The 20,836-nt window shown below is 36.7% G+C and overlaps 4 protein-coding genes across 7 annotated transcripts; all 4 read left to right on the forward strand.

The window, feature by feature from the left end:
• The first annotated feature begins 2,144 nt into the window (after positions 1 to 2,144).
• LOC111794653 (FK506-binding protein 59-like) lies at positions 2,145 to 4,246 on the forward strand. Its single transcript, XM_023676749.1, has 3 exons — positions 2,145 to 2,454; positions 2,670 to 2,858; positions 3,250 to 4,246. The coding sequence occupies exons 1-3, from the start codon at positions 2,269 to 2,271 to the stop codon at positions 3,751 to 3,753; spliced, it is 879 nt and encodes a 292-aa protein (XP_023532517.1). The 5' UTR covers positions 2,145 to 2,268; the 3' UTR covers positions 3,754 to 4,246.
• Positions 4,247 to 5,026: 780 nt separating this feature from the next.
• LOC111794651 (cyclin-T1-3-like) lies at positions 5,027 to 12,092 on the forward strand. Of its 3 annotated transcripts, XM_023676747.1 has the most exons (9): positions 5,027 to 5,325; positions 5,816 to 5,895; positions 6,073 to 6,307; positions 7,327 to 7,408; positions 9,445 to 9,579; positions 10,045 to 10,220; positions 10,324 to 10,475; positions 10,771 to 10,932; positions 11,005 to 12,092. In XM_023676747.1, the coding sequence occupies exons 2-9, from the start codon at positions 5,859 to 5,861 to the stop codon at positions 11,742 to 11,744; spliced, it is 1,719 nt and encodes a 572-aa protein (XP_023532515.1). In that variant the 5' UTR covers positions 5,027 to 5,325; positions 5,816 to 5,858; the 3' UTR covers positions 11,745 to 12,092. The 3 variants fall into 3 exon arrangements, with proteins under 3 accessions (XP_023532515.1, XP_023532513.1, XP_023532514.1); XM_023676745.1 differs by having other exon boundaries at positions 10,771 to 12,092; XM_023676746.1 differs by lacking the exon at positions 5,816 to 5,895 and having other exon boundaries at positions 10,771 to 12,092.
• A 95-nt stretch (positions 12,093 to 12,187) lies between these two features.
• LOC111794652 (uncharacterized protein At4g15545) lies at positions 12,188 to 15,529 on the forward strand. The gene is made up of 9 exons (XM_023676748.1): positions 12,188 to 12,884; positions 13,435 to 13,503; positions 13,943 to 13,993; positions 14,095 to 14,161; positions 14,264 to 14,335; positions 14,535 to 14,786; positions 14,903 to 14,948; positions 15,029 to 15,107; positions 15,207 to 15,529. The coding sequence occupies exons 1-9, from the start codon at positions 12,612 to 12,614 to the stop codon at positions 15,297 to 15,299; spliced, it is 1,002 nt and encodes a 333-aa protein (XP_023532516.1). The 5' UTR covers positions 12,188 to 12,611; the 3' UTR covers positions 15,300 to 15,529.
• A 1,270-nt stretch (positions 15,530 to 16,799) lies between these two features.
• LOC111795062 lies at positions 16,800 to 19,400 on the forward strand. Of its 2 annotated transcripts, none has more exons than XM_023677303.1 (3): positions 16,800 to 18,873; positions 18,977 to 19,108; positions 19,243 to 19,400. In XM_023677303.1, exons 1-3 carry the CDS (start codon positions 18,367 to 18,369, stop codon positions 19,336 to 19,338), a joined length of 735 nt encoding a protein of 244 aa, XP_023533071.1. In that variant the 5' UTR covers positions 16,800 to 18,366; the 3' UTR covers positions 19,339 to 19,400. The 2 variants fall into 2 exon arrangements, with proteins under 2 accessions (XP_023533071.1, XP_023533070.1); XM_023677302.1 differs by having other exon boundaries at positions 16,805 to 18,873; positions 19,240 to 19,400.
• Positions 19,401 to 20,836: the final 1,436 nt, after the last annotated feature.

Genomic DNA, 20,836 nt, shown 5'->3' on the forward strand with positions numbered 1-20,836 from the left:
AATCTTTTATTATTTTAATTCTATTTTAAGGACTCAAATTTCGAAACTGACTATTTTTGTACTAATTCTTTGAAAATGAAATGCTCCCACCGTTTTTAATTATTTTATTAAAATTATTTAAGGTTGATAAAAAAAAAAAAATGAATGAGAAAATAAAAGGGTAGTGGAATTATTGGTGGATCCGTTGAAACCCTCCTTGTACGGATGATGTTTGAATTTATTGGTTCCGACCCCATAATCATTAAATTAGTTCTAAGAGTAAAGACTATAGTATTTTTGTAACTATATATTATCAGGATTATGGTTCGAATATAATTTTAATTTATTTATGTATTAATTTTTTTATAAAAAATATTCAAAAAAATATTTTAAAGTTATTTTTTAAAAGTAAAAGTTTAAAAGATTTTTTTTTTTTTTGAAAATTTAAAGTTATTTATTAAAATTTTAAAGTAGGATATTTTTTTGTAGAAGGAAATATTTATAAATGTGAGAGTGGTCAAGTCTAACCGAGCCGTCTGGGAAGCTGAGCCATTAATTTCACCCTTAGCTACGTGGCATTGCTCACTGGCTATCCCCACCCCTAATTTCTATCTATTATTATTATTTTTATTTTTTATGGCTCTTCTTTTCTGCTGACTTCCATACATTTATTGTTTTTTTTTTCCACAACCCATATTTTAAAATAAATAAATAAATAATTTAATGTTCAACAACACAACTCCCGGTCTACTCGACCATAGTCTGAATATATCACAACTAAATCATAGCCAATTAAAGAGTTTATGTTTGGGCTTTTAATGTGCCTCGTCCTATCAAATAGAGTTCAGTATTAGTCTCGAGAAAATAAGATGAAAAAACTAAATCGACACGTCAAATATTTACTCCATCTGTGCACGTTTGCAAAGATTTGGAGTCAAATCGAACGTAATGTTCAAATTTTTACTCTGTGTATGTACGTTTGGGAGATTTAGAATCGAATCGAATGTGACGTTGCGAAAGCTTTTGGAAAAGTATGGTCTGTGTGGGGGAAAATTGTGACAACAAAGCTGAAATATCAAATTTTATTGACCAATAAAGTTGTTGGGCATTGATTGTGTATTTAATGTAGGCGAAGAAATTTGTGCTCCAATTATGTTGGCCTTTAAAATAGCCCACTTGGTCACTTAAATGTTGTATTTAGAGTGTGAAATGGGAGAAAATTTAATAACATCAAATGAAGAAACTATAGAAATTGTGTTTTATTTTCAATAAAAGGGGCTGTGCTTTGCATTATTTCAACCATTTTGTATGTGCAACCGTGACCATTCAAATGAGTTTTAAAATTACGAGTATGATGGCTATACGTAACAAGTTAAAATGAACAATATCTGTTAGCGGTGGATGTAGGTTGTTTGTTATAAATGGTAATACCAAGTGGTGTGTCAACGATGATGCTTGGGCCACTTAAGAAGGGTGGATTGTGAAATCCCACGTTGGTTGAAAGACAATACGTAACGGGCCAAAGTGGATGGTATCAAAGCTAGTCACTGAGCGATTTGAGGCACTAGTCGAAGTAGGGCTAGACTCAACAATATATAAGATGAGTTTGGTCATTGGGTCGAGATGAATGGCTTGAATATGACTCCTCGTTCTCTTATTTTTCTAACTACGTGCTGAAATGCTTTGTTTTTGACTCAAACCATCACCGCATATGATATAATTTGGAAGTTAGTTTTGGAAGAACGTTTGAATTATTTAAAAATGTTAAAAATGTGTTTTTAATTAATTAAAGGAAAGTATTTTATTATTACCCATTGTTGTTGTTGGGCCAAAAGCAAACAAGGGTTGGGCCCATCACGTTTGGTTTGAGACAGAAAGTGGGGGGGCTTTTTAAATCAACACACACCGTACGATTTTAGAGATTAAATTTAAAATTTTGTAATTAAATAATAATAATAATATTATTATTATTTCCTTCAATCTTGTTTATATAATTTTAAAATCTCTAACATTTTAGAGTTCATATATTATGGCAAAATAAAAAATAAAATCTAAGCATAAACAATAATAATAATAAAAGGTTTAAACCAAATTTGAAAATTTGAAATAAAAGAATAATCGGTCGGGGGCTGTGCTTCTGCTGTCTGCCATTGGGAGCGTCTCCTTTCTTCTTCTTCTTCTTCTTCTTCTTCTTCTTCAATTTCCATTTCTCTCAACACGAACTCGGACCGAATTTGATTAGTTCGAGTTCATTTGATTTGGGGATTTGTACATTAGGGTTGGATTTCAATGCCTATGGCGACCGCACCCTTGAGCAAGATCGAGAGAGCCCACCAGATGTATCGCGAGGGGGTCTATCTCGAAGCCCTTAGGTTTTACACTGAAGCGCTTGCCATGGCCACCACCTTGCCCCAGAGGATTTCGCTTCATAGTAATAGAGCTGCTTGTCACTTGAAACTTCATGATTTTAAGAAGGTAAATCTATCTCGAACCAATAACAGCCCACTCTTTAATTTGGGGATTTGTGTCCATGTCTTGATTCCCGATGAACAATTTCTGTTGCTGTTATTACGATATTGAATTCTTATTTCGAAACTGTAGTGTTTAGACATGATTAAATTGAATATTGAGCTTTAAATCATGGCAATCAAACCCCTCGACGCCTGATAACTCTGTTGATTCCATTTTAGGCAGCAGAAGAATGCACGTGGGTTCTTGAACTCGATCACAATCACACTGGAGCGTTAATGCTCCGTGCCCAGACTCTTGTCACACTCGAGGAATATCATTCTGCTCTTTTTGATGTCAACAGACTTATAGAATTGAACCCATCATCAGAAGTTTATCAGAATCTTCAAACTCGTCTCAAGACGCAATTGGTATGCCCTTACTACTTTTACTTATCATGCTGTTTGTTATATCATAGGTTTCATTTTGATCTTGTTAATTTATAATGTCTATGGTGAATGAGTTGTATTAGAATTCATTTTGTTTGTATTACTGCAAGTCTGCAAGATGCTGTTGTGATTGATTGCTGGGTTTTTGTTTTGTTTTTTTGAAAGTGAAAGAAATGGTTGAATCTTGTTCTATCTTCAACTTATGGTTCTTGCGTGATTTTGTTTAATGTATACTATTATTCTTCTTTTTCTGCTTAAGCCACTTGCTCCAATACCCGAATCAGAAGTAGAGATAGAGCTAGAGCTAGATTTTGTTTAATACATACTATCATGCTTGCGGCCATTGGTAAGTGATCTTTTTTTTCTGCTCAAGTCACTTGCTCCAATACTCGAATCAGAAGCTGAGCTAGAGGACGAGGACGAGGACGAGGACGAAGACGAATATGATGTTCAGTTCAATGCATATGCAGCCAATGAGAAGTGCAATGAGGGAAAAGAGAATGTTGTCGCTCCATGCATTGAGCAAGTACAGAAACCTAAGCTCAATAGCAATTTGACAAACAATACCGTTATCCAGGCAGTTCAGGGCAACGGTGGAATATCTAAAGAAGGTGGCAATCAGAAAGCTGAGGTCAAAATGATTAGTAAAAGTGAAGTTGTTGCCCCTCAAATACAGGGCAAGAAGGGCACAACTGACCTAGATCCTAAGGGCTGGCAAACAATCCCAAAACCAAAAGGACATTCAACCTTAGATTATGGACGTTGGGATAGAGTTGAGGATGATTCTAGTGAAGATGATGACGATGATGAGGAAGAAGAGTCTGGGCCTCAATTTCGTTTTCGTCTTAGAACAGTTGGCGTTAAATCCGTGAAATGAGCTGAAGATGCATTATACAATCAAATGTCTTGCTGTCTTGATAGAAAAATGACACAATCAGCAACTCTGACCATTGTGGATTTGGAAATGCACATGTATAAGATCAGGATTGTTGAGACCTTCAGACCTGTGTCACATGTGTTTGGTTACTAGCAAAATTAGCACGGCAGATCTGATCAACGAATAAGCTCTGCACATAAGATCTAAACAGGTCGGTTCGAATAACGTGTGCTGCAAAACATCAATGTCTAAGTGGTTATCAGCAATGGACAATCCTGTAGGATTGATGTCTTGGACATGGATGATATTTCTGGTATCTGCTGTTCAATACATGTTTCTGTTTCCTGAGAAAATATGGTACATATGTCATCATTCGCAGTTCGCCACCAATTGATGGCAGACTCAGCAGCACATAAGCTTCAAATTTCATGATATTTGGAAAAACAAATACTTGTTATGGTGATGATAACTGAATGAATCATTCATTCATTGCTCCTTGGTGTACCTCTATCTCTATTGTTTACTTGCGTTCCTTTGTTTCTTTGTCTTGTTTTCTTTGTTTTTGGCTAGGTTCATGAACCATTTGTATCACAGCTCAAGTCTATCGCTAACAAATATTGTCTGCTTTAGCCTGTTACGTATATTGCTGTCAGCCTCACGGTTTTAAAACGCGTTTATCTAGAGAGAGGTTTCCACACCCTTGTAAGGAATGCTTCGTTCCCCTTTCCACACCCTTATATCGACTAACGGTGGACTTGAGTTGTTACAATTTAAGAGTGGAAATGGCCAAATGCGAATATTATTGTACCAGTCTTAGCATTCGTCTGATCGGGATGAGTAACTACATTTACTCAATTCTTGGACACCGAAACTAAGAAAATCAAGATGGTGCTATGAATTGCTCGAAGAGATGGATGGTTCTGGGAATAGGCTAAGGTTGCTTCTAAGCAATCAAAAGAATTCTCTCGCTTGAAATCTTAATATAATTTATTAGGCTTTTAAGTTATTTTATTTATATTTACATATATTAATTATGGTGGCTTATATTATTAATTTTCATTCAAATTAATTATGGTGGCTTATATTTTATATAATTTAATTAATATAAATTATAAGAATTTTAATAATTAATTTTTAAAAGATGTAATTACAAATTTAACCCATTACAAAATAAAAATTTAAATTATAAGAGTATATTCTTAAGTTTATTAAATTTATATAAATTGATAAAGAGTGAAAAACTTTTAAAATAGAGAAACCAAATATTATTAGTTAATTTATTATTGTTATTATTATTTTGGGAGGTTCGTCCCACCGTACGAAAGCAGCGTGAGAATGGAGAAGGCCGAAGTTTCCATAAAAATTCTGAGCTTAGTTCACTGTCGAGTGCTTTTTGTTCTATCTTCCTCATAAACCCTAATCAACCATTGCCAAATTCTTATTATTTTTCTGGGCATTTTCACCTGCCCTCATTATTTTTGCCCTTAATTTATCTCCTTCTACTGCAGCAATTGCCCGAGTCCTTGCAATTCCTGGACAATTTCTTTCCTTCTCTTCGTCCAGTTTTTAAAGGTAATTTCAATCGCATCATTACCCTATACTTGTTTAAGTTTGATTACTTGATTGTCAATCTCCCATGTGTACGAGCTGTTCTCTTGTTTGCGCAATTTTTGTTCCTTTGAATCTGAATTTTAGTTTGGGAAATACTCGCTACCTTCTGTTATGATTGTTGCATTAAAAAGGTTTTATTATTATTGGTTGTCTTGCTTGGGATATTGGGTCTTTTCTGGAATGCACTTGCCCTTGCTTTAGCTTTTGATACAGAATTGAATGGAAAGTTTTGATCGAACTGAGGGGAGGGGGGAAATGAAATGTTTTGGGGTTTTCCTTTTATTTTTCTCGTTATGTAATGTTCAGAGGAGCCTGATGACGGATTTAATTTTCTCGTGGAGTTTGGGGTGTTGGGCATTTGATGAGCACTGTAGTTCTCGTTTAGTAACTTTTCATGGAGATGCACTATCCTTTGAAACTTTTCTTAGAGAGAAATTTTGTATCTTTTCAGTGTCAAAGCTCCCAGTTTCTCCCCCTGAAACTAGTAGTTAAAAATGATCGGAGTTGTGGCTGCTTACTCTATACTATTTGGTATTGCTAATTCACAAGAAAGTTTATCATCATCATTTGTTTGAATTTTAAATATTTTATTTTGGTTTCAAATATGTCTTGTGGTTTTAGGTTGTAATTTGTAAGTTACCGGATTTGGTGTATCTAACTTTTGGTTTCCTAAATCAACTATTATTGTCTATGAACCTTCTGTAACAGATATGCACATGGAGAATTTATCGTCTACTGAGCCATCGCATCAGGCAATTTATGAAAATAGTGATTCAAAGCAATCACAGGATGGGTTGGAGGATGGCTCTCGATGGTATTTTTCTAGGAAGGAATTAGAAGAGTATTCACCTTCTAGACAAGATGGGATTGACTTGAAAAAGGAGACATATTTACGGAAATCATATTGTACATTTCTCCAAGATTTGGGAATGAGACTTAAAGTGTGAGTATTCTAAAGATCTGTAAATGTGTTATTGCCTGTAGACTTATGCCTTCTATTCTGTTTCTCCAGTGAAAGGCATTCAATTTTTTCCCTTTTTAACTGTCATTTCACTTTCTTTAGAGCCTTCAAGAAACTCGGTCCATTCACTTCCTGATTTGATTTATTTCTAAGTGTTAAAGATAGAGAGAGAGGGAGAGAGTAAACTCTAGAGCTTTTTCTATACTCCAGATCATTTTTCTATTGTCTTATTTAGATCTAGCCAATTATGTAAATGCATTTATTATATCAACAAATAAATTTTACTGAATTGCTTCAAGCAGCTTCCTCTATTCCTCCATTCTTTTGTGTGTGTGTGTGTGTGTCTCTCTCTCTCCACCTTCTCCTTGATAAGCTTGGCTCTTTTCAACATATTTCTTCCATTTATTTTTGTCTTTTATTTTTGGGGCCACAAAGGGTGTGATTGATGAATATTCGGTTATCTTTGGCTACCGCAAGTTTTTGCACCTACGGAAATTTGAATGGATGATACTTGCTATATATATATGGACAAGAAACAAACTTTTCATTGATTAGTAAATATAAAAAAATTGAGTACAAACTCTCATGGAAAGTGGAAAAAAAGCATCAAATGAATCAAAAGAAAAATGCCAAGAGGGGAAACTAAATGCCCCCCCAATTCATTCAAATATCATCATGAAAATAATTTGCAAATAAAGAAGAAAGGATCCAACAATAAAAAGCTTTAATGTTCATGTGATCGAACCCTTTTTGCCATACTAAATGCTTTTCTGGTCCATTGGTTTCTTTGAAACCAAATTTCAGGATTGACGGTATTGACAATGTTAACCCAAATTTAAGGGAGATATTACTACCAGTTTGCTTTTCTTTGTCTCTAGCTACGATCTACTATTCTATTATCTCAAATTATTATTCAATCCATTGTGATCTTTGTATCTATTATGCAGTTAATTATTTAAGCTATTATGCAGTCTATTGTGATTTTTGTATTTATTATGCAGCCCCCAGGTAACCATTGCTACAGCAATAATTTTTTGCCATAGGTTCTTCCTTCGACAGTCTCATGCAAAGAATGACCGAAGGGTAAGTTCATTCTTCCAGTTTTTGGTGAGAAATATTTATTTTGTGTGCACAAGACAAAGAGAATTGTTCTCTCAAGGTGGAGAAATGATATATTTTTGTTTTACTAGCATATTTCCATCAACTCTTTTTGGGAAACTTCAGATGCTGAAGGGGAAAAAAAAAAAAAAAAAAAAAAAAAACTTTTAAAGCTGCATTGTGAATTCGATCATGACATGTAGTCTTTGAGCATTATGGAGCTTTATGGATTGCAAGTTCAATTTTGATCATAGAAGCTTTTTCCTGATAAGTTAAAGACTTTCTTATGAGAGCCATTGGATGACGGATGTGGAAATTTGATGTCCATGGACCATGGGCATCTATTGTTCTGTTGCTCACGTAGGAATCCCAAACCTCTTCTTTGATGGAATTTCTCATCGATATATAAATTGTGCAATCTCAAATTTTTTCTGACTTGTAGGGAATGACGATACTTAGTTAGACTTTTGGCTTGTCTAGGGTCCAGAGTTTGAGCATTTGCAGGATGATGTAGCTAGTCAATTTGGATCTTCTGTTTCAATAGAGGTCATTGACTTTGACAATTTTTTTTAATTCTTTTGAGCCTTGATATAGAAATAGGAAGAGGTTTAGGGATTGGTGCATGTTAACATTCTACTCAACTCATTTGAGAAGTTGCTCTTTTTTTATTTTTATTACTGAGTTGTTCCCGGGTTCCTAAAAGAAAAGGTTTTTATACATCCCTTTCTTACACTGGTGAGAGGCAGTTGCACAACAATTTGCTCATTTGTTGAACAGTGCAACGTAGAGATGCCTGCTTCTCGCTCAAGTATTTCCCCCTATTTTCCCCTGGTTCTTACTCATGATCACTGTAACTAAAAATCTTGTTATTGTAGCTTGATGCCAAGTTCTGCCAAATAGGGAATCTTTTTGTAATCCTGTAGATGTAGTGGAGCTATCTCATCTCGCCTTCTTCTGTACTCTCCGTTTGAAGATGAAATATTAGTTTCTTTTCAAAATACACACACGCATATACATCACTGCTTAGGTCCACCGAGGCACAACAACATCCTGTTTCTCAATTTTTCCTGCACTCTCATGGTTTGAGACCTTGTATCTAGTAGCTCACAAGCCACTTTGATTATCATGGCTTCTTTTGCTTCATCAATTTCTTTGTTTCTTACGTCCCGAGTGGTAAGACTTGCATGGCCTTCTTCTTACACTTAAGATGGGTAGGCATTTCATCACAGTGATCATGAGTCCTCCCTCTTTGATTTAAATTCTGCGTTTTATAAACTCTGGACCATTTCAGTCTTTGATGTGCTTGAGCTACACATAATGTGTTGTTGCCACTTATTAGTTCCTGATCCATAGTATACATGTAGGGCCTTGTTCATACACTTATGCTTAGTATGTTTTAGAGCTAAGGGTTTTGTTGTTCATATTCTTCCATCCATTTGGGCCAATTTCATAGAATACATTAGCTCATTAGGCTACCTCCACGTATTATGGAGGCAACCAAATTTTGTTTGCATTTCCATTCGACCATCTCATTTCCCCCATCCATTGCAGCTGTAGAACACCCTCAACTGCACAATCAGCCTTGTTGGCATTCAATTCCTTTCCTGTCCTACATTAATGGAACTTATAATTCTTCTCTGGTAACTTCAGCTTTCAGTGAATCAGCAAAGTAGCATGTCCTCAACCTCACAATTGTTATTTAATCATGTCTTAACTACCTCGTACATTCATTCCAAACGGTTTTCACATTTTTCTGGCACTGCTTTGACTTTGATCTCTTGTCACCCCTTTTCTCACATTTAACATGTAAAATGCGGGATGTTGGGGTCCTAGTACATTGGAATGCATTATGGTCATTTTCATTTTTATTTGTTGCATTTACAAGCCTTTTGTTGTGCTACATAAAAGGCGTTGAAATGAAATCTGAAGCAGAGCAACCTGTCGCATAAGGTTTAGTTCATATTATGTATTGAGTAGATGATGTTATTTTAGTGCCTCAGTTTAGTTTAATTTTCTTGCAGACAATTGCGACAGTGTGTATGTTTCTCGCAGGAAAGGTTGAAGAAACCCCTCGCCCATTGAAGGATGTTATTATGGTTTCGTACGAAATCATCAACAAGAAAGATCCTACTGCAGCCCAGAAAATCAGGCAAAAGGTATCAATTGGTTAGAGTGGGTCTATTTTCTGTTCATATTTCATGGCGGCTTGAAACCTGTACCCATGTGTTTTCATTTCTGACGTTGTTATTGCTTATGCTAAACTTCAGTACCGGGTTCTTTATTCTTTGTTTATTTTAATTTTCATCTTCACGTTTGTCTTAATTACAATTGGGCTAGTAGATCTTTTACTTTTGGCTTCAGTAACGTTGTAAAATTTTAATGAGCATTGTAATAGACTATTTAAAAGAATTAGCATTGTGGTTTGAACACTTGGCAGCTAAAAATTTGGTCTATGGTAGGATTTAGTGGAAATAAGATTATGTTTGAAACACTTAAGAGCCATCACGGATTAATCTGGAGGTTGTTCAGTTCAACTCTGGACTAATGATTAATTTGTCTCCCTTGTTAGATGAAAATGAAAGCATGTATTTATTTAAACATATTCACATAATCTCCTGCAGGAGGTGTATGAACGGCAAAAAGAGTTAATTTTACTTGGGGAGAGGGTTGTTCTGGCAACTCTTGGTTTTGATCTTAATGTGCACCACCCCTACAAACCCCTTGTTGAGGCAATTAAAAAATTCAAAGTTGCTCAAAATGCCTTGGCTCAAGTAGCTTGGAATTTCGTCAATGATGGGTATGGGCTGTATGGAAGATTGCATGCCTTGGTTTTTGTTATTGCCTATAGATAGATGGCTTTTCTCCATTCTCTTTTCTTGAAATGGGGATGTGGTATGCAGATTGCGGACATCTCTTTGCTTGCAATTTAAGCCTCACCATATTGCGGCCGGTGCCGTTTTCCTTGCTGCCAAATTTCTCAAAGTTAAACTCCCATCAGATGGGGAAAAGGTGTGGTGGCAAGAGTTTGATGTCACCCCACGGCAACTGGAGGGTCAGTGTCAATGCATTTTCTTTGAATGTACAAGAAGCACCCAAAACTGATGTTGCTCCTTGGACTTCATTTTATTGAAGTGCATGCTCAACTATTTTTCACCTTCTGTTTCCCACATCTTATGTTGTGAAAACCTACAGCTTAAGCCAGGAAAAAAGTTTACCTGTCTATTGATAAAAAATTTCACGCAGCAGTTATGCGCTTGGAAAATTATCTGTTTAACATGTTTAACTGTTCTCATTTTCCCTTTTGATAACTGGATGCGATTCTAACTGTGAACAGTTTTTTTCTGCAGAAGTCAGCAATCAAATGTTAGAACTTTATGAGCAAAATCGACTGCCACCTTCTGGTGAAGCTGATGGAAACATTGGAAGTGGTCCCACTAATCAACCCACAACAAAAGCTCCTACTAACAGTGAGGAACGGGCTGTAACGGACAGTCGTGCACTTGGTGCAGGTATTGCTACTTCAAGACTCGGAACCTCAAAAGCTGGTTCATCTAGGCCAGCATCTGAACACTCATTTGCAGGTGATCAGCCGTCGAGAGCAATGCAGAATCATAGTGTTGAAAGTTCAAATGTAAATTTTAGAAGTCCTTCCAATCACAAAACGGGTAGTGAATCCAAGGTTCGACAGGAGATGGAGCCATCGGCTTTCCACGACAAGGGAAAGGCTCAAAACTCGACAAGGCTGATGTCAGAGGGATTGGATGAGCAAGACCGTAGTATCGGAAGTTCAAATGTAAATTTTGGAAACGATATGAAGATAAATGAAACGAGGGATGCAATGGAACTGAAAGACAAACATGTAATACGAAATATAGATTTTAGAGAAGGTACATTTGGCAAACCTCAGGAAGCTATCAAGATTGATAAGGATAAAGTAAAGGCTGCGCTTGAGAAACGAAGGAAATCTCTTGGCAGTATGACCCAGAAAAAAGAATTGGTGGATGAGGATGACCTCATTGAAAGGGAGTTGGAAGCTGGGGTTGAAATGGCTGCTGGCAGTGAGAAAAACAAGCGAGAACAGAGGCAAAGTTGGAATAAGTCATCGAATAAACAGGAACCCGAGGATTCGTATCAAGATAAACATCGAGAGGATGATAGAGATGAGCATCCGAAACGAATGCGGCAACAACCATTGTACAATCTAGATTCTAGCAACATGGAAGAAGGTGAGTTTGCAGATGCTAATGAAGTTGGTTATGGGTATCAGGAGTCCCCAAAATCGAACAACGGTCGCAAGAGAGGCAGGGAGCTCACAGGCTAGACTTTTGAAGAGAAAGCGAAGGCAAGGTGTGTCGTGTCGTGTTGGTGCAGCTGCTCAAACAGGAGTGACCACGAGAATCATATACCGGAGAATAAATGCTTGACAAGCTCACCAGAGTTTTATTCAGAATGTTTTAGGTAGTAGTCTTTCCTAGAATCACTCGTTGTCCAAGATTCGATGTAGCTGTTCAGTTGAGAAATTCAGATTTAAAGGCTACGCTCTCCACGGATCCTCTTAGAGCCTGATGTTTGTATGGCAGCTTCTGCTATGCTTTCATGTAATTCACGACTTTTAACAAAGCAACGATTTTGAATTACTCTATGGAGGGTCTCTTTGACAACATCATAAGAATTTGTGATGATTAAATTGTTACATTTATAAATCGAGCTACTAATATTTCTTCAAAAGCCAAATTTGGGCTTGGTCCTCGCATGATCCAAGAAAAATATGTTTCGAGTTTTATCGAGAAGTTTTCTTGAAATTAGCCCTAATTGAGGGAGTTGAGAACTAAAATGAAGCCGTTTTGCTTTCTTTAGGATGGGCGTGTTTGGCTGCAATCCAATTTGAAGTTTGGAGGGAAAAGCTTACAAATTTGAAACTGGGAGCAAACAAAAATCCCCTTTTGAGATTTCCTGTACAACTTCAATCCTATCCTTTACCTACCCTTATTTCAAACAACGAATTTCAAAATCGGACCAAACCAAAAAGAAAAGGGAGCGCAAGATACTCTTTGAAGATTTTTCGCGTTTGTTGAGCCCTAATTTTCCTCTTCGATCTGGATTTCTGTCTCTCTCCCTTTTGCTGCTTAATCCTCTACCTACCGCTACTCCGTCTGTGATTCTTAGAGTTCGAACGGAGAGATCGAGAATGTCGCAGAGTGATGGGCTAGATTTCCATCTGTCGGATGAGCTTCTGGCGGTGATTCCAACGGATCCATACGATCAGCTCGATCTTGCTCGTAAAATCACCTCCATGGCGATAGCATCTCGTGTTTCGAATCTTGAAGCTGAAGTGGTTAGGATGAAGCAGGAGCTTCAAGAGAAGGAAAGGGCCATCTTCGACCTGCAGGGGAAGTTGTCTCACCTCGAGCACGCGAACCAGGAAGCTGAGTCTAGGTTGCAGATTGCGCTTGATGATAATGTAAGTGGGCACAGTGTTTGTTACTGGAACTGCTTGGAAGATTTGTTTTTTGTATTGGCCAATCATGGAGAAATGGCGATGATTGTCGCTGTATCCTTGTCGTGTTAAGATATTTTTCGATTGTTGCCGCGAAGATGTATGGGTGATAGCTCAGTACTTCGCTTTTGGTTCGAAATTCGGGAAAGGCCAAGATATTCGGTATTTTCTTCTTAGCATCGGCACTTCAGAACATAGATTATCATCTAGCTCTGATTATTATATGATGATCCGAATTTAAGATTTGGTGACATACCTGAATTTAGAATTTCTGATTTGCTGCTATTCCGAGTTGAGCGATAAAAGTTAATTAAGGACTAACATCGTTCGAATAGAGCGGTATGGAAATGTGGTTTGGGGTTTCAGATTCTTTAGTCTAATAGAATATTGGCATTGCTTTTGGTAAACTCTTGAGCTTAATTCTCTAGTTCCTCAATGAAGCATATTTTAAGTAATGTTGGTTTCACTACTTGTTATTTATTTTGTTTTTTTTTTTGTTTTTGTGTTATTGAAGACGAGGCTTTCCAAGGAACGGGATTCACTATCAATGACTTCCAAGAAACTTGGACGTGATTTGGCAAAGGTGAGATTGAGATCACTCTTATACAGATAAAAGCTACTTTTATATCTCTGTTGCATTTAGCTTTGGTTGGCTACTAGTCTAACTTATAGTGAAAACTTCTTTATGGTGCAAACTGAAAGGAGATCTGTCTTGTTTTGCTCATAGACCTCATAAGAGCTAGCATATGACCCCATTACGCCATTGATACCTCTACACTTGAGCATCTGCCTGGCTTATAAATTCATCAACAAGCCTCCTTTCTCGTCTTTAAATCTTAAAATATTTCGTGCTTATCATTCTGAGTTGGCTTCATGGGGGTTCGGTCAGGATTTCGGGAAGTCGGGTTAGGGTAATTAAAAAGTAAGATAGGCACTGTCTATTTCCTTAGATAACCTGATAAGTTACACTTGGTTAGAATTCATATTTCTTGTCATAACGCTGGTGTGTTTTCTATTGACAGCTGGAGACATTTAAGAGACAACTTATGCTATCATTGAGTGATGAATCCTCTGTAAGTTTCCTGGTCCATAAATGTTTCCAGTTATGTTCGGCTGATGTGATAATGCATAATTCTTCATGTATAATTTCTTCTCCGTTGTCTTCTTTTAACAGCAAACTGAAACTGTTGATATTGGGACATGTGATCAAGCAGTTCCTAAAGCATCATATACTGTCAAGGGTAATATAGAATTCCTTGTCCTTGTTTTCCTTCAATTTTGACATCTCAACAAACCATTATGTTCTTGGTGTTCAATTGGACTTAACTCTCACCTGACTACAGATGAAGTAACAGATGGGCCCGCCTCACATTCTTTCAGTGGTTCTAATGATGCGAAAAACACAATAGATGGAGGTATTGTGGATTCTACCCTGCTCAATGCAAACTATAGATGATAAAGAATTGATAACAATTAGATTATAATCATCTATACTTAAAACAATGCGTTAATTGAAATCCTGGAGAATGTTGGCTGCCAGTTGATCTTCGAGGAATTGTCTTCAATTTATGGTGGATAAATTATACACTCATGGCGATATTTCATCTTAAACAGGAAAACATATTGGACAAAGATATTCATCGCCATATATCACCCCAAGGCTCACTCCCGCTGCAACTCCAAAGATTATTTCAACAAGTGTATCCCCCAGAAGGTATTCCACCGTTGCTACCCCACAGATGACGTCTGGTTCAACTTCTCCAACGAAACCCTCATATGACGGACGGATTGCACTATCTCCATGGTATCCATCAAGCCAGCAGTCTTCAGCTGCAAGTTCTCCTCCTCGTTCTCGTCAACTGGCGGGTAAAGAAAGCTTTATTTTTTGTCTTGAAGTTTTCATCTCTTTCTGTGCCTTTTTTATTATTTTTTTATTTTTTATATTACGATTCTTTTAAACCCTTTGCACTTAAATGCCGTAGGTCGCCCTGCTCGAGTTGATGGCAAAGAATTTTTCCGCCAAGCCAGGTCTTTTTTCTTTTTTAATTTAAATTTAAAAATTTAGAAGTAGAAAAGAACATGTCTGATGAATCAGTAATTTATTCCAGGAGTCGTCTGTCGTACGAGCAGTTTAGTGCCTTTCTTTCTAACATAAAGGAACTCAATGCTCAAAAGCAGACCAGAGAGGTAAATCTATCGGTTTCTAACAGTTTGCTATGAACTTTTACTCGTTGGGACCTTTTTTGTTTACTAGTAGTAAATGGTTTCAACTGCCTTTGCTTCCAGGAAACTTTAAGAAAAGCAGAAGATATATTTGGGACGGATAACAAAGATCTTTTTGTGTCATTTCAAGGATTGCTTAACCGCAATGTTCACTAGGAGGCCCTCTCTGTTCTTGAGATTATTTACACCAAATAGGATCTTTCCTTTTAGAGTATTAGAGAGAAAATCCATGAAGTTTGTTCTGAACGGCTGCCTTGCTCCCTCTGAAGGCCTATGTATGCTGCATGCAGATTCACTATGTTTTTGTGTAATATAAAACATCGAACCCTCTTGTAGTTGAAACTTCATTTTTCTGTAGAAATAATAGAGTTTGGTTTTTTAGCGAAGTGAAAGAAGCAATAGATTTCAAAGGGATTTCTTTCTTACCTCCATCAAGTGGTTTTTTTGTAGCATCTGAAGCTGCAGCAGTCTCTATGACAACTCTATTTGGAAAAAGTACTTAAGTTTCAGGCTATGTTTCTCACTTTAGCTACACATTCGAAGAATTGAAAGGGGGCAGTGCCGTGCTGTGCTGTGAAGTTTGCATTTAAAGGAGGGAAGTCAGTGTGATGTGATTGAAAGAAACTAACTTGTTTATGATGAAGGCCAGTGTTTCATTAATATTAATATGTGTGAAATATCAGCAGGGGCTTGCAGAGAGAAGCAACCCAGAAGCCTGATCATCATGTGCTCCAAAAATCAGCGTACGTTCACTTACAAGCTATCCCTCTTCATCACAGCGCCAACTTGTCTAGCGACGTACCAACTTGGGTGAGATTGATGTGAAATTCTGAATTATTAGATGGTGACTCATGGGGTAAACCCTCAGGTAAAAGTGATGCTTCTTTCTGCCAAGAAAAGAAATGGGAATCATTCTGTTTTTCGCTTTTCTTTTTGGGTTAAATTATTACTACTTTAGTCCATTGATCTAACCCCCTTGCAGTATGGCAACGTTTTGCTGCTTTCACATGCTAATAGTAGTCTTCTTAGTCTTCTTCTGTGACACTTTTTGTTGTTTTCAATTGGATGAAGAGAAACGATGAGCTGCTAACATTTAGGTAAATTCATAACACCATTCTTCCTTGCAAACCACCCTCCAATTTCTCCCTGTGATATGCCTTCCAAGAACTACATTCCTCAAAACCCATGGCCATTCGTACCAAAAACTCGAGAACCTAAATCCCGAGAAATAGTGAAGAACCCTCTTGATTAAGGATATATGTCTCGAACATTAGGCCGTTAGCAGATAGGAAGTATTTGAAAGTAGGGTTTAGGCATTGGCATTGAATGAAGGAATGAAGGAAGGAAGGAAGAATGGAAAAAGGTGATGAGAAGCACCCGATACTCATAGGCTTTACAAAATATTAAAAATTCCTTCAAACGCACACAGCCAGATAGATGGAAACGATAAGAATTTGGTCAAAGGAATCTTCAGAAATTGGCTGTCACTAATTTTGATAAGATTGAGGTTCTCAATTTGTTCCTTCTCTTTCAGCATATATATAATATAATATAATATATATATGTATGTATATATAGATTTGTTTGGTATTACCTTTTTTTTTTTTTTTTTTTTTTTNTTAATTTAATGAGAGGTGTAATTCCATTTAAAAACACAACCATAAAGGTTAGTGTTCAAATGAGAAAAAATTAAGAGTAAATATACCTTTCATGCATTTGAACATTATTAACGTGTATGGTTGTGAAGAATGAGTGAGAGATTCAATGTATTGACTTTTTACTGATTTAGAGCTTTCAAAAATACTCTGAATGTTACTCATCTTTTTTTTTTTTTAAATGTTCTTACTTTGAAGAATTGTTGATTTTATAAGTTAAGACGTATAAAAAGTTTGCAATTGTTAGAAACTTTTATTTTTCATTATTTTTTTTAAAGACTAAGCATGCAGAGTATACCTATCCTCAGCCGAATTGGAATATGTATATCATCTTACTATGCTCATTTTCATGTTTTAAAGGTTTTGGAAATGGGTACTACTTAGTGATGATGTTTACAGTAGGAGTAGCACTAACACCCAAAAGCCACTCGTTCAACCCAATTCTGTTGTGATTGGACGTAAATAAATGCAAAAGTTGTAGGGGGAAGAAGGGGTTTTAGATAATGAAAGAACATAATACTAAATGAATCCAATTCTGTTGTTGATTGGAAAGAGTGAGAGTTAGAAATGAATCTTGTTTGTGCCAAAATGTTGGAGAAAACAAGGAAGAGACATGAATGGAAATTGTAATTAAGAAGAAGCCTTCAGATTTGGGTATATATTGTTGTACTTTCCACTTCTTCTTCATGCTCTCTCTGTTGTATCACTTTGCTAACCCAAACCCAACCCATGTGTTCGATTCCTTTCTTGCCCTCTCTCTAACTCTCTCTCTCTCTCTATATATATATATATCTATATGTTATATATATATATTTAAAGGAAAAAAGAAAAGAAAAGAAAAAAGGGTTCAGTTGTTTTGGAAGTAGTTAGTCTGAGATAGCACTTTAATCAGTACCACAAGAATACCATTCGCACGAGGCCTGCCGTTACTCCCTCTTTTCAGGGTTCTTCCTCTTTTTCCCTTTTAACTTCACCTTCCCCATAAACTCCTTTTAACTCTTCCTCACTTTTCTCCTTCTCCTTAATTATTCCTAGTACTTAAATTCATAGTTACACTCAAATTCAAACCTGCATTAGAAAGAAGTTTGAATCTCACGTCTATTTAACCCGTAGGACCTTTGACCCATGAGGACCCACCTCGAAATTGGTAGAAGACCGCATTGAAACGGCTAATTAGAAAGGGAAAATAAAACCACTGTTCTTGTTCTTGTTCTTGTTCTTGTTCTTGTTCATGCCTGCCTAACTATGTGAGTGAAAAATCGATGATTCGAGTCCAACCAAAATAAATGAAAATTTCGTCCCGAGAAAGAGAAATTAGCATGATGTATTGGAGTTTTGTTGTAAAATTGAGAAAAACAGAGTAAAATGGAGAAATATACGGTCAGGTGACCGAGCTGCCCTGCCCCATGCAAGGCAAGTTGTTGCATCAGTCAACTTTGAAGCTTCTTCATGTTGTGTTTATCTATAAAAGTTGGATGCCAAATCCAAAGCGTTGCAGTTAACAGAAAAAAGAGCATATTTTGTGAGACCCCAAAGAATCCTCTCTTCCTTCCTTTCACATCCTTTCCATGGCTTCATTCCCTCATCTCTACTCTGATCATCTTCTTCCTCCCAACACCAACAACACTTTCTCTGATGTCCACACCCTATTAATGCCTGCTGGAGACTCTGGAATGTGTACCATTACACCCAATCATCATCTCCATTTGGCTGCCGCGGGACAACCCTTCATCCCCTCCCCGTCCCACGCCCTCTCGCCGCTTCTAACAATGCCATGTCCCGTCTCCGACATGACTGTCCCCTCCTGGCCTGAGTCTAACATGGGATTGTATGGCATTCACAGCTTCGTCGGCAGCCAGGCAGCGTTGCCCGGGGCATGCGAATACGGCGATGAGGTCTTCGGGTACGTGCCTGAGTTGAAGCCTGCGTATAGCAGCAGCAGCAACTATGAAATGGGCGGCGTGGAAGAGAGTAACATTAAGGTGGCAATTCGGTACTCAGAGGAAGAGAGGAAAGAAAGGATTGTGAGATATTTGAAGAAGAGAAACCAGAGGAATTTCAACAAAACCATCAAGGTTCTTACAATTCTTCTTCTTCTTCTTCTTCAATATATATATAAACTAAGTGCCCTCATCATTGATTTTGGTTTGTTAATGATTTTGGTTTGTTGTTTCACAGTATGCATGTCGGAAGACGCTAGCAGACAGGAGAACACGAGTACGAGGAAGATTTGCTCGCAACAACAACGAGCTCTGTCACACTCAGATCCCTCTCCAAACCAACCAACTAAACAAACAAAGAGATCAAACGGTAACAACATTCAATTTTTTTGTTCATAAAGGCGAGAGCTTTCCATTTTTTGTATGTTATTGATGATAAAGTGGAGAGCTTTCTGAGATGGGTGGGTCAATTTCCTTACTTTTTGTTGTTTTTTTGGACAGAAGAAGGAAGAGGAAGAGAGTTGGCTGCAAGAATTGGCAGCAAGTTTAATGTATTTACCTTATGTCACAGATTTCAGTGGCCTTGATGATCATCTGTAATTATTTCACAATTATTACAAAACTATCAAATTTTATTAAAAATTACTTCTTTTTCTATTAAACATTTTAGTTTTACAACATAAATTTGAATTAGAGATCCAAATAACCCCAATTTAAGCAAACCATTAGGTTGGATCTAAAAAATGTTCGTTCCTGACCCAAATTAATCTATAAATGCACCTACTATCAGATACAAAGTTTAGCCGAGAAATATTAGAAAATTTTGAAAATTTAGAAACGGAATAATTTATTTTCCCTTTTTGATCTAAAAAAGTGTGAAAGGATTTGAGGAAAAGGTGATGGAGGTGTCACATTAGGGTTTTGGGATGCTAGGACAGCACTAATTAACTAGGTAGAAGCTTGAAGGGGTGGCCTATTCTGTGGGTGACTTATTGCTTCTTCATGTTATAATTAAAGAGGCTTTCATGGATTCTCTCTTACCTTTTGCCCACTTTTTTAATTTGGTGGGTTGAGATTGAAGCCATTTGTTTTAGATTCTTTTTGTTTCGTACACCGACCCATAAACGTATCATTTGAAAAGAGATCTTAACGTTCAATGCGAATATTGTCTTTTATTAAAAGAATTCTCGTACGTGTAAGTAATAAGGACAATATTTCTATTGACACTGAGTCGATCGTAGATATAAGTTTAAAGTGGACAATAACAAGGTAATTCATGAATTTGTCAAGTCCGTTGAAAACCTAGATCTATACACGAGCATACAATATAGCTCTTTATTTTATGTTTCTCACATATTTGCTTTAAGGGTTGGAGTTTGAGTTCGGCTTCTTAAGCTTAGCTCGTGTGTAAGGACCTTCCTATACCGTTCTCTTTCGATCAATTTTTCTAAACATGCACTTTAACACAATTTTCTTAATTCAAAGCCTTTCAAGCCCCTCCCTCGAACCCTAAGTTTACTAACCCGAACCTAACATAGATGTCTAACATGCACCTAAGTTTGGTATAATCTCACCCATGTTTACCAAGAAAAAGTACGGTTAGTTATAATCATACACGATGAAATATTTATAAATTTGGGCATGGACGATTGATTGACAGAAACCCAACTTGCCAAAAAGAAATCACACAACAAGTGGTGGTTGTTCATAATCAAATCACAAACCCATAAACATGTAACAAATGATCATGAAGCACCCAAAGTTTTACATATACAAATGATATCAGTTCTTTATTGGAAGAGATAAGAAGAAGAAGTTGAGCAGAATCACCCACAAAGAAACATTGTGGTTCTTAATGGGATTCTTATTTTGGCACCATTTGTGACCCATGGAATTAGGGAAAAAGGAGATTCTACTTGGTTATCATTACAAATTCAACATTTTTTTCTTTCACACACTAAAAAAATGTATCATGTTTGAACCTTATTTATATCAAAAACCCATTAAGGGAAAGACCAGCAATCCAACATAATAGAATAGAAGGAGTAAATCAAATGGGTGATGATTGATAGAATAATGTTGCAATCATATAATAGCA

The sequence above is a fragment of the Cucurbita pepo genome, chromosome LG05 (genome assembly GCF_002806865.2).
Source record: "Cucurbita pepo subsp. pepo cultivar mu-cu-16 chromosome LG05, ASM280686v2, whole genome shotgun sequence".
Lineage (NCBI taxonomy): Eukaryota > Viridiplantae > Streptophyta > Magnoliopsida > Cucurbitales > Cucurbitaceae > Cucurbita > Cucurbita pepo.

What these genes read in the sequence shown, in the direction of transcription:
- LOC111794651 (XM_023676745.1), top strand. Translation starts at nt 5,859, where the DNA reads ATGATCGGAGTTGTGGCTGCTTACTCTATACTATTTG. An exon ending in TTGGGAATGAGACTTAAAGT is followed by an intron (nt 6,308 to 7,326) that starts GTGAGTATTCTA and finishes TTTATTATGCAG; the next exon opens with CCCCCAGGTAACCATTGCTA. An exon ending in ATGCAAAGAATGACCGAAGG is followed by an intron (nt 7,409 to 9,444) that starts GTAAGTTCATTC and finishes ATTTTCTTGCAG; the next exon opens with ACAATTGCGACAGTGTGTAT.
- LOC111794653 (XM_023676749.1), top strand. Translation starts at nt 2,269, where the DNA reads ATGCCTATGGCGACCGCACCCTTGAGCAAGATCGAGAGAGCCCACCAG. An exon ending in AACTTCATGATTTTAAGAAG is followed by an intron (nt 2,455 to 2,669) that starts GTAAATCTATCT and finishes ATTCCATTTTAG; the next exon opens with GCAGCAGAAGAATGCACGTG. An exon ending in CTCGTCTCAAGACGCAATTG is followed by an intron (nt 2,859 to 3,249) that starts GTATGCCCTTAC and finishes TTTCTGCTCAAG; the next exon opens with TCACTTGCTCCAATACTCGA.
- LOC111795062 (XM_023677302.1), top strand. Translation starts at nt 18,367, where the DNA reads ATGGCTTCATTCCCTCATCTCTACTCTGATCATCTTCTTCCTCCCAAC. An exon ending in ATTTCAACAAAACCATCAAG is followed by an intron (nt 18,874 to 18,976) that starts GTTCTTACAATT and finishes GTTGTTTCACAG; the next exon opens with TATGCATGTCGGAAGACGCT. An exon ending in ACAAACAAAGAGATCAAACG is followed by an intron (nt 19,109 to 19,239) that starts GTAACAACATTC and finishes TTTTTTGGACAG; the next exon opens with AAGAAGGAAGAGGAAGAGAG.
- LOC111794652 (XM_023676748.1), top strand. Translation starts at nt 12,612, where the DNA reads ATGTCGCAGAGTGATGGGCTAGATTTCCATCTGTCGGATGAGCTTCTG. An exon ending in CATTGAGTGATGAATCCTCT is followed by an intron (nt 13,994 to 14,094) that starts GTAAGTTTCCTG and finishes TTCTTTTAACAG; the next exon opens with CAAACTGAAACTGTTGATAT. An exon ending in CTCAAAAGCAGACCAGAGAG is followed by an intron (nt 15,108 to 15,206) that starts GTAAATCTATCG and finishes CTTTGCTTCCAG; the next exon opens with GAAACTTTAAGAAAAGCAGA.